The 14,411-nt window shown below is 43.5% G+C and overlaps 1 protein-coding gene across 1 annotated transcript in view; it reads right to left on the bottom strand.

Moving 5' to 3' along the window:
* The window catches only part of TTC21B (tetratricopeptide repeat domain 21B), a 1,345,192-nt gene that overhangs the window by 466,805 nt on the left and 863,976 nt on the right, over positions 1–14,411 (bottom strand). The window contains exon 22 of the mRNA XM_069616283.1: positions 9,896–9,977. Coding sequence (XP_069472384.1) covers positions 9,896–9,977 — 82 coding nt within the window. The remainder of the gene's footprint in view (positions 1–9,895; positions 9,978–14,411) is intronic.

Raw genomic sequence — 14,411 nt, 5'->3', positions numbered from 1 at the left:
GCAAACTCAGATTGTCATCCACGACTGTCTCATTACAGTACCTGTAGCCATCGCCCGTTCTAACCAATCTGCTGTGTCAAGGTGTAACAAACCCAGTAACCTAGCCTTGTCCAGATGGGATGAGAAAGCTTCTCAGCCGGGTGACGGAGGCCTACCAGGAAGATTACCAGTGTCAGTTCTACCCTTGAGGTGGACGGTCGCAGTTGAGAGCCCCAATTCCTGCACCCCCCCACCTCCTTGGGCCAGCCTGTCTGAAGTAATCTTTCATTGCAAGATGCTTCCCAGTGTTTTCCTTTTTCTTGTAGAGACCCATCGGCCCAATCTGAAGCCAGAAGTAGCATCCAAACAAAAATCCTGAACCAACATCCTACATTAGTGCAAACAATTCAGAAGCTCACCCAGCATACAGCCACAAACATGATTGCCTACGTAGAGACACACAAATAGAAAACAAACCCAACACACTTTACATGGCCCCACACCGCAGGGGAACCCCAGCACAGAGAGTGTGAGACGCTGCGGTAAGCTGCATCCAGACACAGGCAGCAGGACGGCATCAGGGACAAACAGGGGTGCTCTTTCCCCAGGGGCACACCGAAATCAGTCCCCAGAACACAAACTATTGCCTTCTGGGCAGCCAACGTTCTGCGGCAGAGCCGCATGGAGAAAGTAGGCATAACCTTTCAGTTTGCTAACTCACCCCAGGTGGGGAAGACAGGCCAGATTGGCCAGGGACAGATGGCCAATACCAGTAGGCAAGGGGGAATACAAGCAGACAGCAGGCAGCGTGGGTTATTCAGCTCTAGTCAGAGTTGGATGGCCAATCAACGAAAAGGAGGAAGGAGCAGTGAGGCTTGGATTTGATTTCTGGAGAAGGCGAGTCATTGGCAAAGAAGTTGAAGTGGTACTGCAGTGTGAGTGAGAGTGTTAGTGTACCAAGTGTTGGCAGAGTAGATAGCGTAAGGGGTGACTGTGAGAGTGTTTGCATAGAAGTTGTAGATGGGCGTAGTAGTGTAGAGGAGCGGGAAGTAGTGTGGGAAAGGTAGTGTGGAGGGGGATACAGTCTTTATATCCAAAATTATATACTGAATCACTTATATATCTAAACATATACCTTGAATACCCATATCGAATATATTTATCGTGGGGTAAAGGGTTAATTTTTGAGGGGGGAAGGGTTGGAAATGGGGGTTTGTGCCCCCACCCAAAAACAAAACAAAAAAGATATTGTTTTCAAGGTATATGTTTCGATATATAAGTGATTCGGTATATAATATCTCGGTACAAAGACATGTAACCGTATGAAGGAAAGAGTAGCAGTCTGGAGGAGGGGATAGCAGTGTGGAGGATGGAGAAATAGCATATAGGAGGCGGACGTAGTGTAGAGGAGGGAGTGCTAGTAGGGAGGAGTAACATGAAAGGGTGCAGGCGAGGTTTATAAGGAGTGAGCAACAGAGGGACAGTAACGTAGGGGGAGGAGGGAAGCCAGGTGAGGGTAGTAGAAGTGTGGAGAAATGAAAAGGAGGAGAGTGAGTGTGATAGACTCAAGAGCAAATCAAGTAGGGCATCTGCAAGGGAAATTCCCTACCCTTGTAGAACAATAATCACTGGATAGAGTAGGGAAAGTTTTAAGAAGTCCTTGAGGGAGTGTAGTTAGAAAAGGCAGCTCACTTACAGTCCAAGGTAGAGTCTAGACAGCACGGGTTAGCATTCACCATCTACTAACCTGGGACCAGGGATACCTGGGTTACGGAAGAGGTGCATGTAAAGATGAGAGATGGAGGAACAGCCCTAGGGCCCAATGAGAAATGAATACAAACCCTTAAATCATCTCTGAGGTTTGGAGTGATTCCGGTGCCATCTGACAGAGTCCAGACTGATATCCATTTGAGAAGCCTGCTTACCTTCCCGAACGCGGGCCCCAAATCCCTCTGTCACATCCCCAGTTGGCCCTTGAGATTGCTGACTTGATGCCAAAAGAAAATTTGGCAGGGCACATGAAGAGTTTGCCACCCTCAGGGAGAGACTAGCCGAGGCAAAAACCTACCTCCCTGAAGCATACAACCTCTTGTTCTCTCGGTCTGTTTTTAATATAGCCGTCACAGCCTGAATCACTAAGCTCTCAGGAAAGACATGAGGAAACAGAAAAGCAGGGTCAGAAGGCACTGACCACTGCTTCTTTCCCAGGTCTCAGTCAACTGAGGAGGTGGAAGTGGGCTCCTCCCAAACCTTCGACACTTGGGCCTCCACTGCCAGGTTGAAGGGCAGCAAGGATTTAAGGCCTTTTATCTTTCGGTCTGGACCGGCTGACAAGCTCAGTGTCTCAACCACCTTGGCCAAATGTACATTGGCTCTCTGAATCATGGCACTGACGCAAAGGCCATGCAACTTAGGGCACCTAGCTGCTTACTGGCCCTTGTCAGGAGGGAAGGACATGAATTGGGTTGCATTGTAGGATTGAACACCTGAGTGTGAGTGTTGACCACCGGACGCTCCGGTGCATGGTGTGTAGAAATAAAGCCCAAACAGTTGGAGTAGGGCAATGCATTTGGAAATGTCTCTGTCCACAGCTAATGCCGATTTCAACCACACTGATTTGATGAGGTCAGCAATCGCAGAATTAAATGGGGTGTCTTCCCTGAGGGACATTGGTTGAGGATTTCCATCATCTTAAATGGGCTTTTGGTAAGGACAGAGCAGAAAGCCTCAGAGTCTACACAGCTTTTGCAATTGCTCCCTGAAAGGTGGCATGTACAGTCTGGGTGAGGTGTCAATTCTGCTGCAGTGAACAAGTTGGAGGACAGATTGTCAAGAACTTCATCCTGCCTGTAAAACTCTTCAGGGAAGACCTTAACTTCACCAGTGTCCATGGGCTCCAACCCAAAAGGGAGAGGATGACCTTCTCCATCAAAGCTGTCATCTTATAAGTGGGAGCATAGTCCAATGCAGTATCTGTGCCAACAAACAAGACCCTGGCCAAAGACCTTGCGCTGGGGCCTCCACGCCAGTTCATGTAGCTGAGCGGCAATCGAGAGGAGCGGTCTCCACAACATTGGTGGGAACTGAGCCTACGAGTATGCAATTCAGAAGATTCAGTAGACCCTAGGCCCCCCCGCACCCCCCAACTGCTGCAGTGCTTGAGATGGACAGACATGGAGCCTTGTCAAAATTTCAAGCATTCCTCACCTGAAGTCCTCCCACTTCCCTAGACTAGAGCAGCTAGGTGGGTACTGTACCTGAGCTTAAGCAGATGGTGTTCTCTTGGATGAATTGTCTTCCCCGAAACGAGAGTGATGATGCAGTTTCCAGGAGTGCAGGAATAGGAGTGCTTTTTGAAAGAGTGGTTAGAGGAGCAGGCCCACCTCAGGTCCCCATTCCAACCCTGAGTTTCATAGAGTCAGGTGGTTTGGAGGACGGAAAGTTCAATGAAGTTCTAATCCTCCCTTTAGAGATGACCGTGAACAGATTTCCTGAATGCTCATGGAGAGCCTTTGGTGCATAGACTGGAAAGAGCCACAGTCTTCTATGTCAGTCAGCACCCAGGAGCACTCATTTAGGGAGTCAGACATGGGCATTTTCATCTGCAATCAGCGTATAGCTTAAAGCCTACAGATTTTGCGAGACACAATGCATTACAAAATATGAGCCAACTCTGCAGTGGCATTCCTGAAGCAGTCTGCTCAACATGGAAAGAAAACCTTTGGTAGATCTCAAAGAGAATAATACTCATCTAGCCAGTAAGATCAAAAATTGTTTGTTCTTAATCAAGGCCTGGAGGGACACACACACTTCTTGAAAATGAACCCTGTTAAGTAGTCTCCTCACGGCTTGACTTCAACAATGCCATCTATCTTGGCCTGCCGGGTTACTCCATTGACAGATTACAAAGGGTGCAGAATTTTTCAGCAAGACTCCTTAGTTAGCAGAAGAAGTTCCAAGATATCTCCCCTGTGATTCACTCTGTTCACTGGTTGACACTGATAAACTGAATTATCTTCAAAAGCGTGCGTATAATCTTCAAGTCTTTGCAACACCCCACTGCAATGCCATTAGCAATACGCTTGAATACTTACACTAAGGTACACTTGCCTAGACTACATCAAAACAGAAGACTGAATTTGCCCAAGAACAAGAAAGAAAGAGCTGGTGGCCAATCTACTCTGGAACTTCATACTAGCAGAGGTACAAAAGGAATCCAACCTTCTGACTTTCAGGAAAAAACAAACACTCATCTTTTTAATCTATAAGTAAGGTGTACTATCCCTGTGCAATGCTGCCTTTTCCTCTAAAATGAACAGCGCAAGATACCCATGCAAGTGATTGTTGCACTCTATAAAACCCACCTATAACAATGATGAAAATAAAGCTAAGCTTGATGTAAAAGCTCAAGAATCATCATATAAACATTTTAAAAAGCCTGCCGACATGGTTATATTAAATGGTGATAATGCAGAAGATAGGACAAAAACACAATTATACATCAAGAGCATACCGACAAGCCCCAATCTATTTATATCTGAATGTAATTGACCAATTAAATGCTAGGAGATAAATATTGGTACTGAATATGTCACTAGTAAATAGGCTGTTGTAAATCGTTTCAAGGGTTATAGGGCTCTTCACCTTTCCTGTTTTTTAACTAATGTCTTTTATCCAAGAAATCATACTGTCCTAAATACTTGTATCCCAACCAGGATTTGATGGTTGGAAAACTCTCCTGTGTTAAAGACATATGAACACAGGTCTTAAACATATGCTAGTATCTTAGTAGATACCGCCTACACACAACAGAAATAACTCAAAAAAACATGAAACGGACTATAGCTTACTGTGAGACTAATATATTCACAGAAACAAAGTTCTCACTAACATTGTGGTGATTTTTTATATTGGCAGTTAACTTTCTGGAAATCCTTTGGAGACAGATTTACAGTTTTTTTCCATAAGAATGTTTAATACATGTAGACAATAGACCTCTGTCCACATGGCCTTTAAGGATTTAAGCTCAGCCTTTCATTACGTAGATAGGGCCTCCTGTGGAGTGAATGACCTGGGTGTCCCTAGACTACTCTCAAGCATTAGAGTCTCTTCAGCGTGACTACAGTTCATGTCAGATGTGAAAAAAAGGAGAATTTAGCGACAGTATTTCAGTGGAACAGGGGGGTTCTGCAGGGGTGCATTCTCGCACCCCTGCTTTTTAATTTGTATATTAACAAGTTACCATTTTATTTAGCAGGTGTCAACACAGGTTTACCACAGTGTGAGGGAAGGAGGTTGTCTGTCCTAAGTTGTGCTGACGACTGTTAGCCAGAAATCCCAAGTCTCTCCAAAATATTGTGAAAGGGTATGCAAAGTTTATGAACCACAGGAGATTAAAAGTTAATGCTGACAAATGTTATGCAATGTGCTTCACTACTAAACATCTGCATGACCCATTGATCCTTTTTGATGGCCAAAAATGGAAGACTTGCAAACATTTGGAATACCTTGGTATAACCTTTGACTGCCAGCTAAACTGGGAGGAGAATCTTATGGTGAGAAGGCGATAAGAAACGGGCCTTAGGATGTATTCTTAGATTCGCCAAAAACATGAGACGATTCTCTGCCCGGCACATGCAAACCATATATAGGGGTAAGAGAGTGGCAGCAACAGGTGTCTTTGGAGGTGAGTTAAGAAAGCTAGACCGAGTCTAAACCAAGGAGACATATTCTCTCTCGTCTTTTGGGCGTCCCATCAACCATGGCATCTTACATCACACACCTGGAATGAGGCCTTGCTTACATCCCTGACAATTTAATTTTGGCTATCCTACCTATGGTCGAACGAAGAGGAAAATGTAATCAAATCCTTGAGAAAGACACCTTCTGACTCTTGATAATTACCATAAAATTTAATTTTTGTTCATATTAAGAAAACTCTTCATACCATGGCACTGGAAGACTGTTTTGTTGATCCCTCAAGCCTTACCATCGTCTCTGGGAGAGAATTAAAAATGAGGCTTCTTACCATTTTGGAATAGCTCAAGGAAGGACACAAATGTTTCTAAGACGTTTGTAATACAGTACCTCCCTCTCCCGCCCTCTACCTGGATGGCCATCTATTTGAACCTAATAATCAATTATGATCACAGTTCACTTCTTTCTCGTGCCAGTAAAGGCAGTCACTTGTAATTGGTCTGGCACAAAATACGAAAATGCGAACAGTTGTATCCATGGTAAAGTAGAAAACCTGGCATATTTTATCCTGTTCGGTCTCCTGTACAATGGTTTGCAGAGGACATATCTCCTAACCTTACTTAGAGGCGTTGGTCTATCTTATTGGTAACCTGCTTTCGCGTTGTTGCTGAATCCATCTGATGTCATTAGTGCCTTTAAACGTGCCTGCTATATCCAATGTGCCTGGAAAAGAAGAATTGTATTTCTCACTTGAACCAACAACCCAGTGTCTTTACGATTTGTACTGTTTTTCTTTAATCGGTTATATCTTGACACAGGGTTTTAAGAGCATTCCTTTTTTATTAATATGGTTGCATATTCGTTTTTGATCGTATGAATGTATTTATATTGTTATGATTTTATGGATGGTTTATACAAATCTGGGATAAACATTCATTCATAAATGTACTATTAGACGGTCATATTCAAATAGGGAGACTGCCCTCTGTACAAGTGGTTTCTTTCTTTCCTCGGTTCCTTTTTCTTCCGATTTTAAAACACTAACAATCAACATCTCTTGAAAATGTCCCCTTCCTCAGCCTTAAAGTGTAGGTGTGAGTAAGATGGTGATGCAGTGATCTTGGCCTGACCACCCGCTAAGCGATAAGGAGCCCAGGAAGGGTATGGTGAGTATTGCCTGGTCGCGCCTGGAGCATAGGGTTGTGCCAGCAAGGGATTGTCACATTAATAGTGCAAGCCCTTTAAGAGAGGACTGGGAATGTGCTACAATAGATTCTTCAGGCTCGTTACCAGTGGACTCACCAATATTGGTCCAAGCACACAGAGTCCAGTAGTCACTTCCAGCTCCAAAGCATGCTTACCACATGTCTCAAGGAGTAGGGGCCAAGCAGACACAGGGATGAATAAATCACTGCAGCCTCCAAGCGTCAATCCTGCCATGTGCACTGTAATGCACATGGGCAAGTCTATGAAAACCAAGATGGCGGACCAGCCACATATAGGTTGACAGAGCCAGAGAAATCAAATCCCCAAAGGTAAATATTAATGACATGAATGTAATTGGCTGTGACTCATACCTGGCTCAGGGGGTGGGGAAAGTAAAGCAGCGTTAGAGACAGTAGATGTGTCAGTGTTTGGAGTAGCGCATGGTGGAGCAAAGAAGCTGGACAGGAGAAGGTAAAGGTGCAGACGGAGCTGGAAGTGCAGAAGTAAGAAGAGAGTGCGCAATAGAGGTACGTGGAGATGAACATATAGGAGGAGAACAACACCTAGGAGGAAGAGGCAGGGAGAAATCAAAAGAGTGGTGGAGGTGCAGACGTTGGAAAGTAAAATAAGATGATTGCCAAATGGGGAGAAGAAAAGGGGTTAGCAGAAGCAAGGAAGATAACTGAAGGAGAGGAAACAAATAAAAGGAAAGGACGATGGTGGGAAGTCCCTTGAAAACATAGGGAGAGTGAAAGACAAACAGAAAGACAGCCCAATGCAATCCTTTGTCTAGAAGGAGGACCAAGTATAATGAAATGCTGGGGAGGCTAGAAGTCAATCAGATCAAGGATTAGGGGCCAAGTCTAGCAACAGTCCTAGAAGCACGAGCGAGTAGGAAAGAAAGACAGGGCTGGGTGGTATTTATATTCAGAACCCTGAGACAGGGAGGATGATCAGGGACATAGACATGCTTCTTTCCGACCACGACTCTGGAACCTGCTGCAGAGGAGCCATTAGCTCCAATAAAAGTGCATTCGATAATCTCACAATGCTGCCCCCACCCAGTGGCATATCAGGAGGGCCATGCATCTTTCAGGATGACATTCATCACTGCGACTTTCTGACAGATAATGGAGTGACATGAGGGAGAGAGCCAGACAGACTATTTGAAGGAGAGATATAGAAGTGATTTGTGAGGTTACTTAACATTTGATCTTCTCTCTGGCAAACTTGCTGCGGAGAGGCAAGGAAAGGTGACCAGGGAACCTTACTGCCCAAAGGGAAAAACATATTGGGAGTGCAAGGGAGCCATGTGGGACCCAAAGCTGGAACCTGTTAATTGTATATGAACACAGAAATTCTGCTAACTCCAGCATCATGACAGGAGACTTACCATTCATTTAAGAGTTGAAACGGGAGGTGGTTTGGAGGTCTATGTATACCAGTGATAGTTTTATTGCGTTTATGTCTCTGTCCTCAACCAACACCTTTGTTTATCTCCCAACCCTAGTACATATACAACACTAAAAAAGAATTGGGCCTCATTACAAGTTTGGTGGTGGCAGTAATTCCGTTACAGCGCCTTTTTTGGAGGTAACAGAATGACTGCCCTGCTGACTGCCGAGTTTGACCTGGAAGTAGAGGATAAATATTCAGCATCATGCTGTAGGCAAATACTCCACTTTAAGGTAAAATATTTGCGGAATTACCACAGAGAAATTACTGGTTGGAGTAATTCTGCCAAAATACACATGGAGTCCTATGGACTCCAAAAATTGAGTTTAACACCACCCTTCCACCACTTGCAATCCTGTGTTAAACCCAAGGGTCTGAGCAGAGGTAACAGTAAATGAGCTTGGCGGCAACACAGCAGATTTACCGCTGATTACCATAAAACTCGCCATGAGGCCCAATATTCTTAAATCTCATGTGTCTGTCTAGTGGTGTTTCCCAAAGTCTTTGTGATGGGATCAAAATAATGAAATTTATGATGTGCTATTATCACACATAGCCTTGAAAAGGTGCCAGAAGTGTGACACACATGCACCTCATGTGCAAAGATGACAATGAACAAAAGGATTTTGGTAGGGATACACATTCACGTTTCCAGGAAGCAACCCGTGCCTTACACCAAAATGTGCAGGTCCACAGCTGCTCCTGTTGAAAAAGGACAGTTTTGTAGTCTGCATCATTTGAACCTGTGGGAAAGTGAGACCCCTATTGGTTTCAAGCTCACACCCTTAACCATCCGGCCACAAAAACATTGATGTATATATGCTAGCCATCAGTGCCTAGGAACAGAGTTAAGAATTTCCTATAACATATTCTAGAAAATCTTCATCTACTTGAGCAATTATTCGTCTGCCTCCCAGAAAAGAAAAAAAATGCATTCTGGCCTCTAAAAGCAGAAAAGCCTGACTTCTATATGAGCACCTAAACTTCTTAAAGGGGAACAGTTTACTTGCGACAGTGTTAAATGTGTCTACTTTCACTAGCAGCGATAGCCTTTTCTGCAAAATACATTATGGATGTTGAACAACAATAATACTTATGACTCAACTCAATCCTCAGATATGATTTGACTTTTGTTTATTGATTTGATATTGTATTTGTAACGCGTCCACGATAGACTTAACTGTATTGAGGGTGCAGATGGAGCTACAATTGTGAATTGAAGAGACATAAAATAAATTTCAAGTTGCTCGTTCATGTCCATGTACCTAGAGATTGTCAAACTACTGAGTGACTATTTAAACAGAAAGGTTTTCAAGGCCTTCCGAAACTGAACAAGTGTCTGGCATTCCCTGATATTTTGTGGTATCTTGTTCCATAGTTTGGGGCCAAAAACTGAACATCTTCTGTCTCCACTAGCGACGAATACTGACCAGAGGCTACTTAGCAGTAATTGGTCCCTTGATCAAGTCCTTGCTGGCCTATAAAAACACATGTTGTTGCTTAGATATACAATGACCATCAAGGTAGTGAAGGGAAAATACATAGCATTTGGTAGTACCTGGTTTGCGTTCTAGAAGCAGCTGGAAATGAAATACAGCCTGGTCGTAATCCTGCTTCCTGAACATTAGATCAGCCATCATCTGCAAAATATAACATTAATAGTGATTACATGTGAAACTACACAAGAGAAAACACAGAAAACCAAACAAAGCTTTCCTTTTTATCAAGTACAAACAATAATGCTAGGAGTCAAAAACCTCTGATTAGCATTGTAAAAATGAAATCCAATTTACCAAAATGAAAATGTGGCATTAGTAACAAGAAGTTTCAAATGATTCCATACAAAAAATTAAAGTTTAAAAAATGTATTTGGTTTGTAAGGATGGTTCTTAAGAGTTAGCAGCTGCAAAGTGTGTGTTCCTATTCAGGCTTGGTAAGAGTCGCAAGCCTTTCCTTTCTCAACATTTGCCAGACCCTTTGCTTTTTCCTCCTGTGTCTTTCCAAGTCTTTCCTCTAAGTGCCTTTCCTTTGAGTAGAGCTATACCGATTTTCTTTCCCCAATCTTGGGTCTACTTTTCCATGGGTCTTTCTTCTCTGGGTGTAAGGTACCCCAATTAACTTCTTTGCGACTTCATTGTTGTTGTCCTCTTCCACCTTCCTCTTCAGAATTCACTTTCTTCCACTGTCTGGGTTTCATCTTTCACTCCAACTTCATCCACTATCCAGGTTTCTCTTTCACACAACCTTCACACAGGCTATAGGTTTTCTCTTTGAATTCTGACTCTTCTGGTGTTCAGATTTTCTAGTTTGCATTAGCTTCTCCTGGGTTTTTGCTTTCACTTCCCCTTTCTCTACTTTCTAGGTACTAAAGGTCACCTCCAAATTTCCCTCCTGCACTCCACAGCCTTTGCCTTCTTCTCCATTAGTTCTCCAGCTTACCAATATTTCAGCTCAACAGCTGCACTCCTAAACTCCCTCGCACTGCTGTCCTGGGACGTTGCCTTTATATAGGGCTTGGATTGAATAGCTAGCTTCTCCCTCAGTGGCTTGAGAGGTCAGCTGTCCTGCCTGGACATACCCCGTGGCCAGGATACTTTGAAGTTGATATTGGGATACAATCCTGTAAATAGGACAGATGCTTTTTTGGATTTCCTTCCCATGTAGTGCTACAGTCTCGTCTCTCGCCTTCTGACTGCAGAGCCCCCCCCTTCCTGGAGCCTGCTCCTTCTGTCACCAGCACTTTTCTGATCTTTTGTGGGACTGACAGTTTGAAAAATAATTCTGATGCTTTTTGTGTTGGGTGGTTGTTTCTCCTATTGATTTCAATAAAGGTGACCATCTCTGCCGGGTTGAAACTAGAAGGAAAACAAGTCTCTTAGAGTCTGGTTGTTGCAGAGAGATGAGTTGTCCTCTTTGTAACCTGGGGTGCTAAATGGGAGAGTGGTGCAGGTCAGCCATAATTATTCAGTTCAGGGTGGGGAAGTTACTTTTGTGGGCTGTGTGATGAATGAGGATTATTTGTCCCTTCTACCCAAGGGATGTGAGCCCTCTCCGCAAGACCCTCCCGACGGGTCTGGGCAAGTGGGACCTCACTGGGAGTGATTCCTTCTTATGGGATAAGAACTCCTATTCCTAAGGGGAACTCCTTATGCAGAACACTTTATCTGCGTATATGGGACTGCCTTCCATCAAAAACACTGTGTCCTCTTTCTGTTTGGGTATAGGCAATGATGAATCCAGCACGACGTCTAAAGGAAAAGGGAATATCCCTTTAAGAAGAAACGCGTATGAAAGTGGGATGAGTATAACAGGAGGAGGAGAGAGAACGGTGTGTAGGGGGAAACCCCCCGACGTCAGAACGCTGTGCAGAGACAGAGCAGAGTTGAACCGTAGGACCCGCAGAACTGCGAGAACCAGAGAATGCCAAGTAGAGTCGCCAGAGGTCAGGCAAAGCAAACGGTGGTAAAGTCGTTATGAGGACGGAGTTCGAGGAACCGTCTGACGTAGTGGCATGACCACAGAATTAACGTGGTGGGCCAAGCGCCCGTCTGAAAAATTCAAACCTGGAGGACAGGAAGTGCCGATAGCTCCCTACCGCCATTGTTCTCTGAACGCAGCCAGCTGCAGAGACCTGTATGCATGTATAGCCTGAAAGGAAGAAGCAAGAAAGCAAACCAACGTACCGGAGCCAAGCCCTAAGAGGTCCCCCACTGCAAACAAAGTTACAGGAGTGAACCGCAGAAGCGGAAGGCCGCCAAGGCAACATGCAATAAAGAGAAGGGAATCTGATTGCGATAAGGGTGATAACAGAACATTGAACCAGTATAGCTCGATATCTGAGGAACTATTAAAAAACCTGAAGAATAAGGATGATTGTGAATCATTAAGAAAGTGCATGAAATTATCTTGGGCGAGAGAGACAGTCACACAAGATAATTCCATGACAGATAATTATTGAAGAGTAGGCAGACCAATTAATGAGAAACTGTTGAAAGTGATATGAGCTATAAGCGCAGAGTGAACCAACCAAGCAAGGAGAGAAAGAGTGGATTTAAAAGACACCAGCAGTGGGGAACTCTCCACCCTATCAAAACAAGGGAATGACAGACTAAAATGAGGTGTCTAAGAAAATATCTCAGAGAGACCATTGATAAGTGTCATATCGTCAGTAATACAAGATATTTGAAAAGTTGGGTGAAGCTGAAAAGGCTCATGAATAAAACCTGAGAGATAACATTAACACAAGGGGCACATTTTCTAAAAAAAAAAAAAAAAAAAAAAAGAGGCATCTGCATATTAAAGGTGGGTGTGTAACAAGAGAGCCCTGAGAGAAATGACCAAGAGGAGACAGCCCAAACAGAAACCTTCTTTTGGCCACTTTTAATTGTTACTGTTTGTGGTAGGGTCAGGTAGACTTAGATTTGGTCTAAGGACATTTTGAGTTTGAACTGCACCTTTAGTTTAATTTACTTAAGTAGGGAATCCCCCTATAGCGATGGGGTGAGATAGACCTTTTTCCTTATTATTTAAATAAAAGAACATCGGAATGCCCAATATGTGTCTGATTCCTTCTTCCGACCTACCACAGCTGATTAGGTTTTCATCATGGTCTTCCTACACTTGGATCTGTAATTGAGTTTTCTGGATCCCCTCCAAGTTTTCTATCCATGAAAAAGGCAAGTTCTGAGATGCTGTCCTTCATCAGGTTGTCTTTCAAAATGGTGTGTGAAATGTGTCCAAGGGAGGTTTATATAAGGACCCTTCCTGGCCTTGAAGACTTAGCAACATCACTCCCAGATCCTTGTGACAAGCATGGGTTTGAGGACTTTCTCACAGACATTAACATGGTTCCGTGGGTTTCTTCCAAAGCAACAATAGTTAACATATCTTTTGTGATTTGTTTGCTTTCTAAAACAAATAACATTATCATTAATATAGGTCATAGAGCTAAGTTAGAACTTGTGGATTGATGGTGTCGTTTGGGACATTGCTTTCATTCAATGCTCCTGTATTTTACACAGCGGTAAACTGGATAATGACATACATTCTTTTGATATACAATCATCATATAGTCAATGAACCTTAAAGCAAAGTGAATGCAGATTGCAGAAACTCGAACAATTGCAACCAAGAAACCTTCAAACATGAAAAGTGTTGTATGAGAGACAGTTTACACCTTTCTGAAATAAGCATTGCTCCTGTACTCTTTGTAGAGCCAGCCTTGGGAGTGAAAGGAAGAGGTTTGTGTGCCAATATGTCACAGAGTCATATACAACAAACAATCTATCTTGCGAAGGTGGATTTAATTACTGGGTCTCCCTCTCCTTCTGTAGCAAACGACACAAATAACTGACTTGTCTTACACAGTGCTTTGCTTTTACTTCGGCTGAACTTTACTGCCCTGCATATATCAATTGTGTGCAGTGCTCTTTCCCCTCTGTTCTATGGATTTGGAAAGAAGACTGGTAATTCAATGGAGTTTTTGGACCATGATAAAAGATTCACCCACTGTAAATGCCTGATGCTCGCTTACTCTTACCCTTCTGATCGAAGTTATAACAACCTTGTATTTGAGATCTTTAAGAGATGTGTTGTGTAAAGGTTCAAACAGGGGTCCCATTCGTCTGTGTAGATCCACATTTGAATCCTAATCAGTTGGGGTGTGACTTGTGGATAAATGTGCTCTACACCCCCGTAATTGCTTTGACTGCTGGCACCATCCACCATGGCACCTTTTGTTGTGAGGTGATGTATGCTGCAAGTGCGACTAAATGTGCATTAAGTGAGTTGTACACTGAGCCTAAGTCAAGAAGATAAATCAGGTAGGTTACAATGTATGCAGGTGAACGATTGATCAGATTGATGTGTTTCTTTGTACCCGAAATTACAAAAACTGCTACCATCTATTAAAGGAGCAGTCTCTTGTGTTTGATTTTCTTTCCTCACTTTGTATTTTCATACATTGATGCAGCAGATGTACGTGGCCAAAGCCTATATCCTCAGGCGCCAGGTTGGCAAGTTCATAGTCTGTGGTTTGGGTGTGTTATTTGTAGAATAACCCCTCAACGCTCACA

This window comes from Ambystoma mexicanum, chromosome 9 (genome assembly GCF_040938575.1).
Source record: "Ambystoma mexicanum isolate Mex_15411 chromosome 9, UKY_AmexF1_1, whole genome shotgun sequence".
Classification (NCBI taxonomy): Eukaryota; Metazoa; Chordata; class Amphibia; order Caudata; family Ambystomatidae; genus Ambystoma; species Ambystoma mexicanum.
Note: the sequence above shows the minus strand (reverse complement) of the source record. Positions and strands in the feature narration are given on the sequence as shown.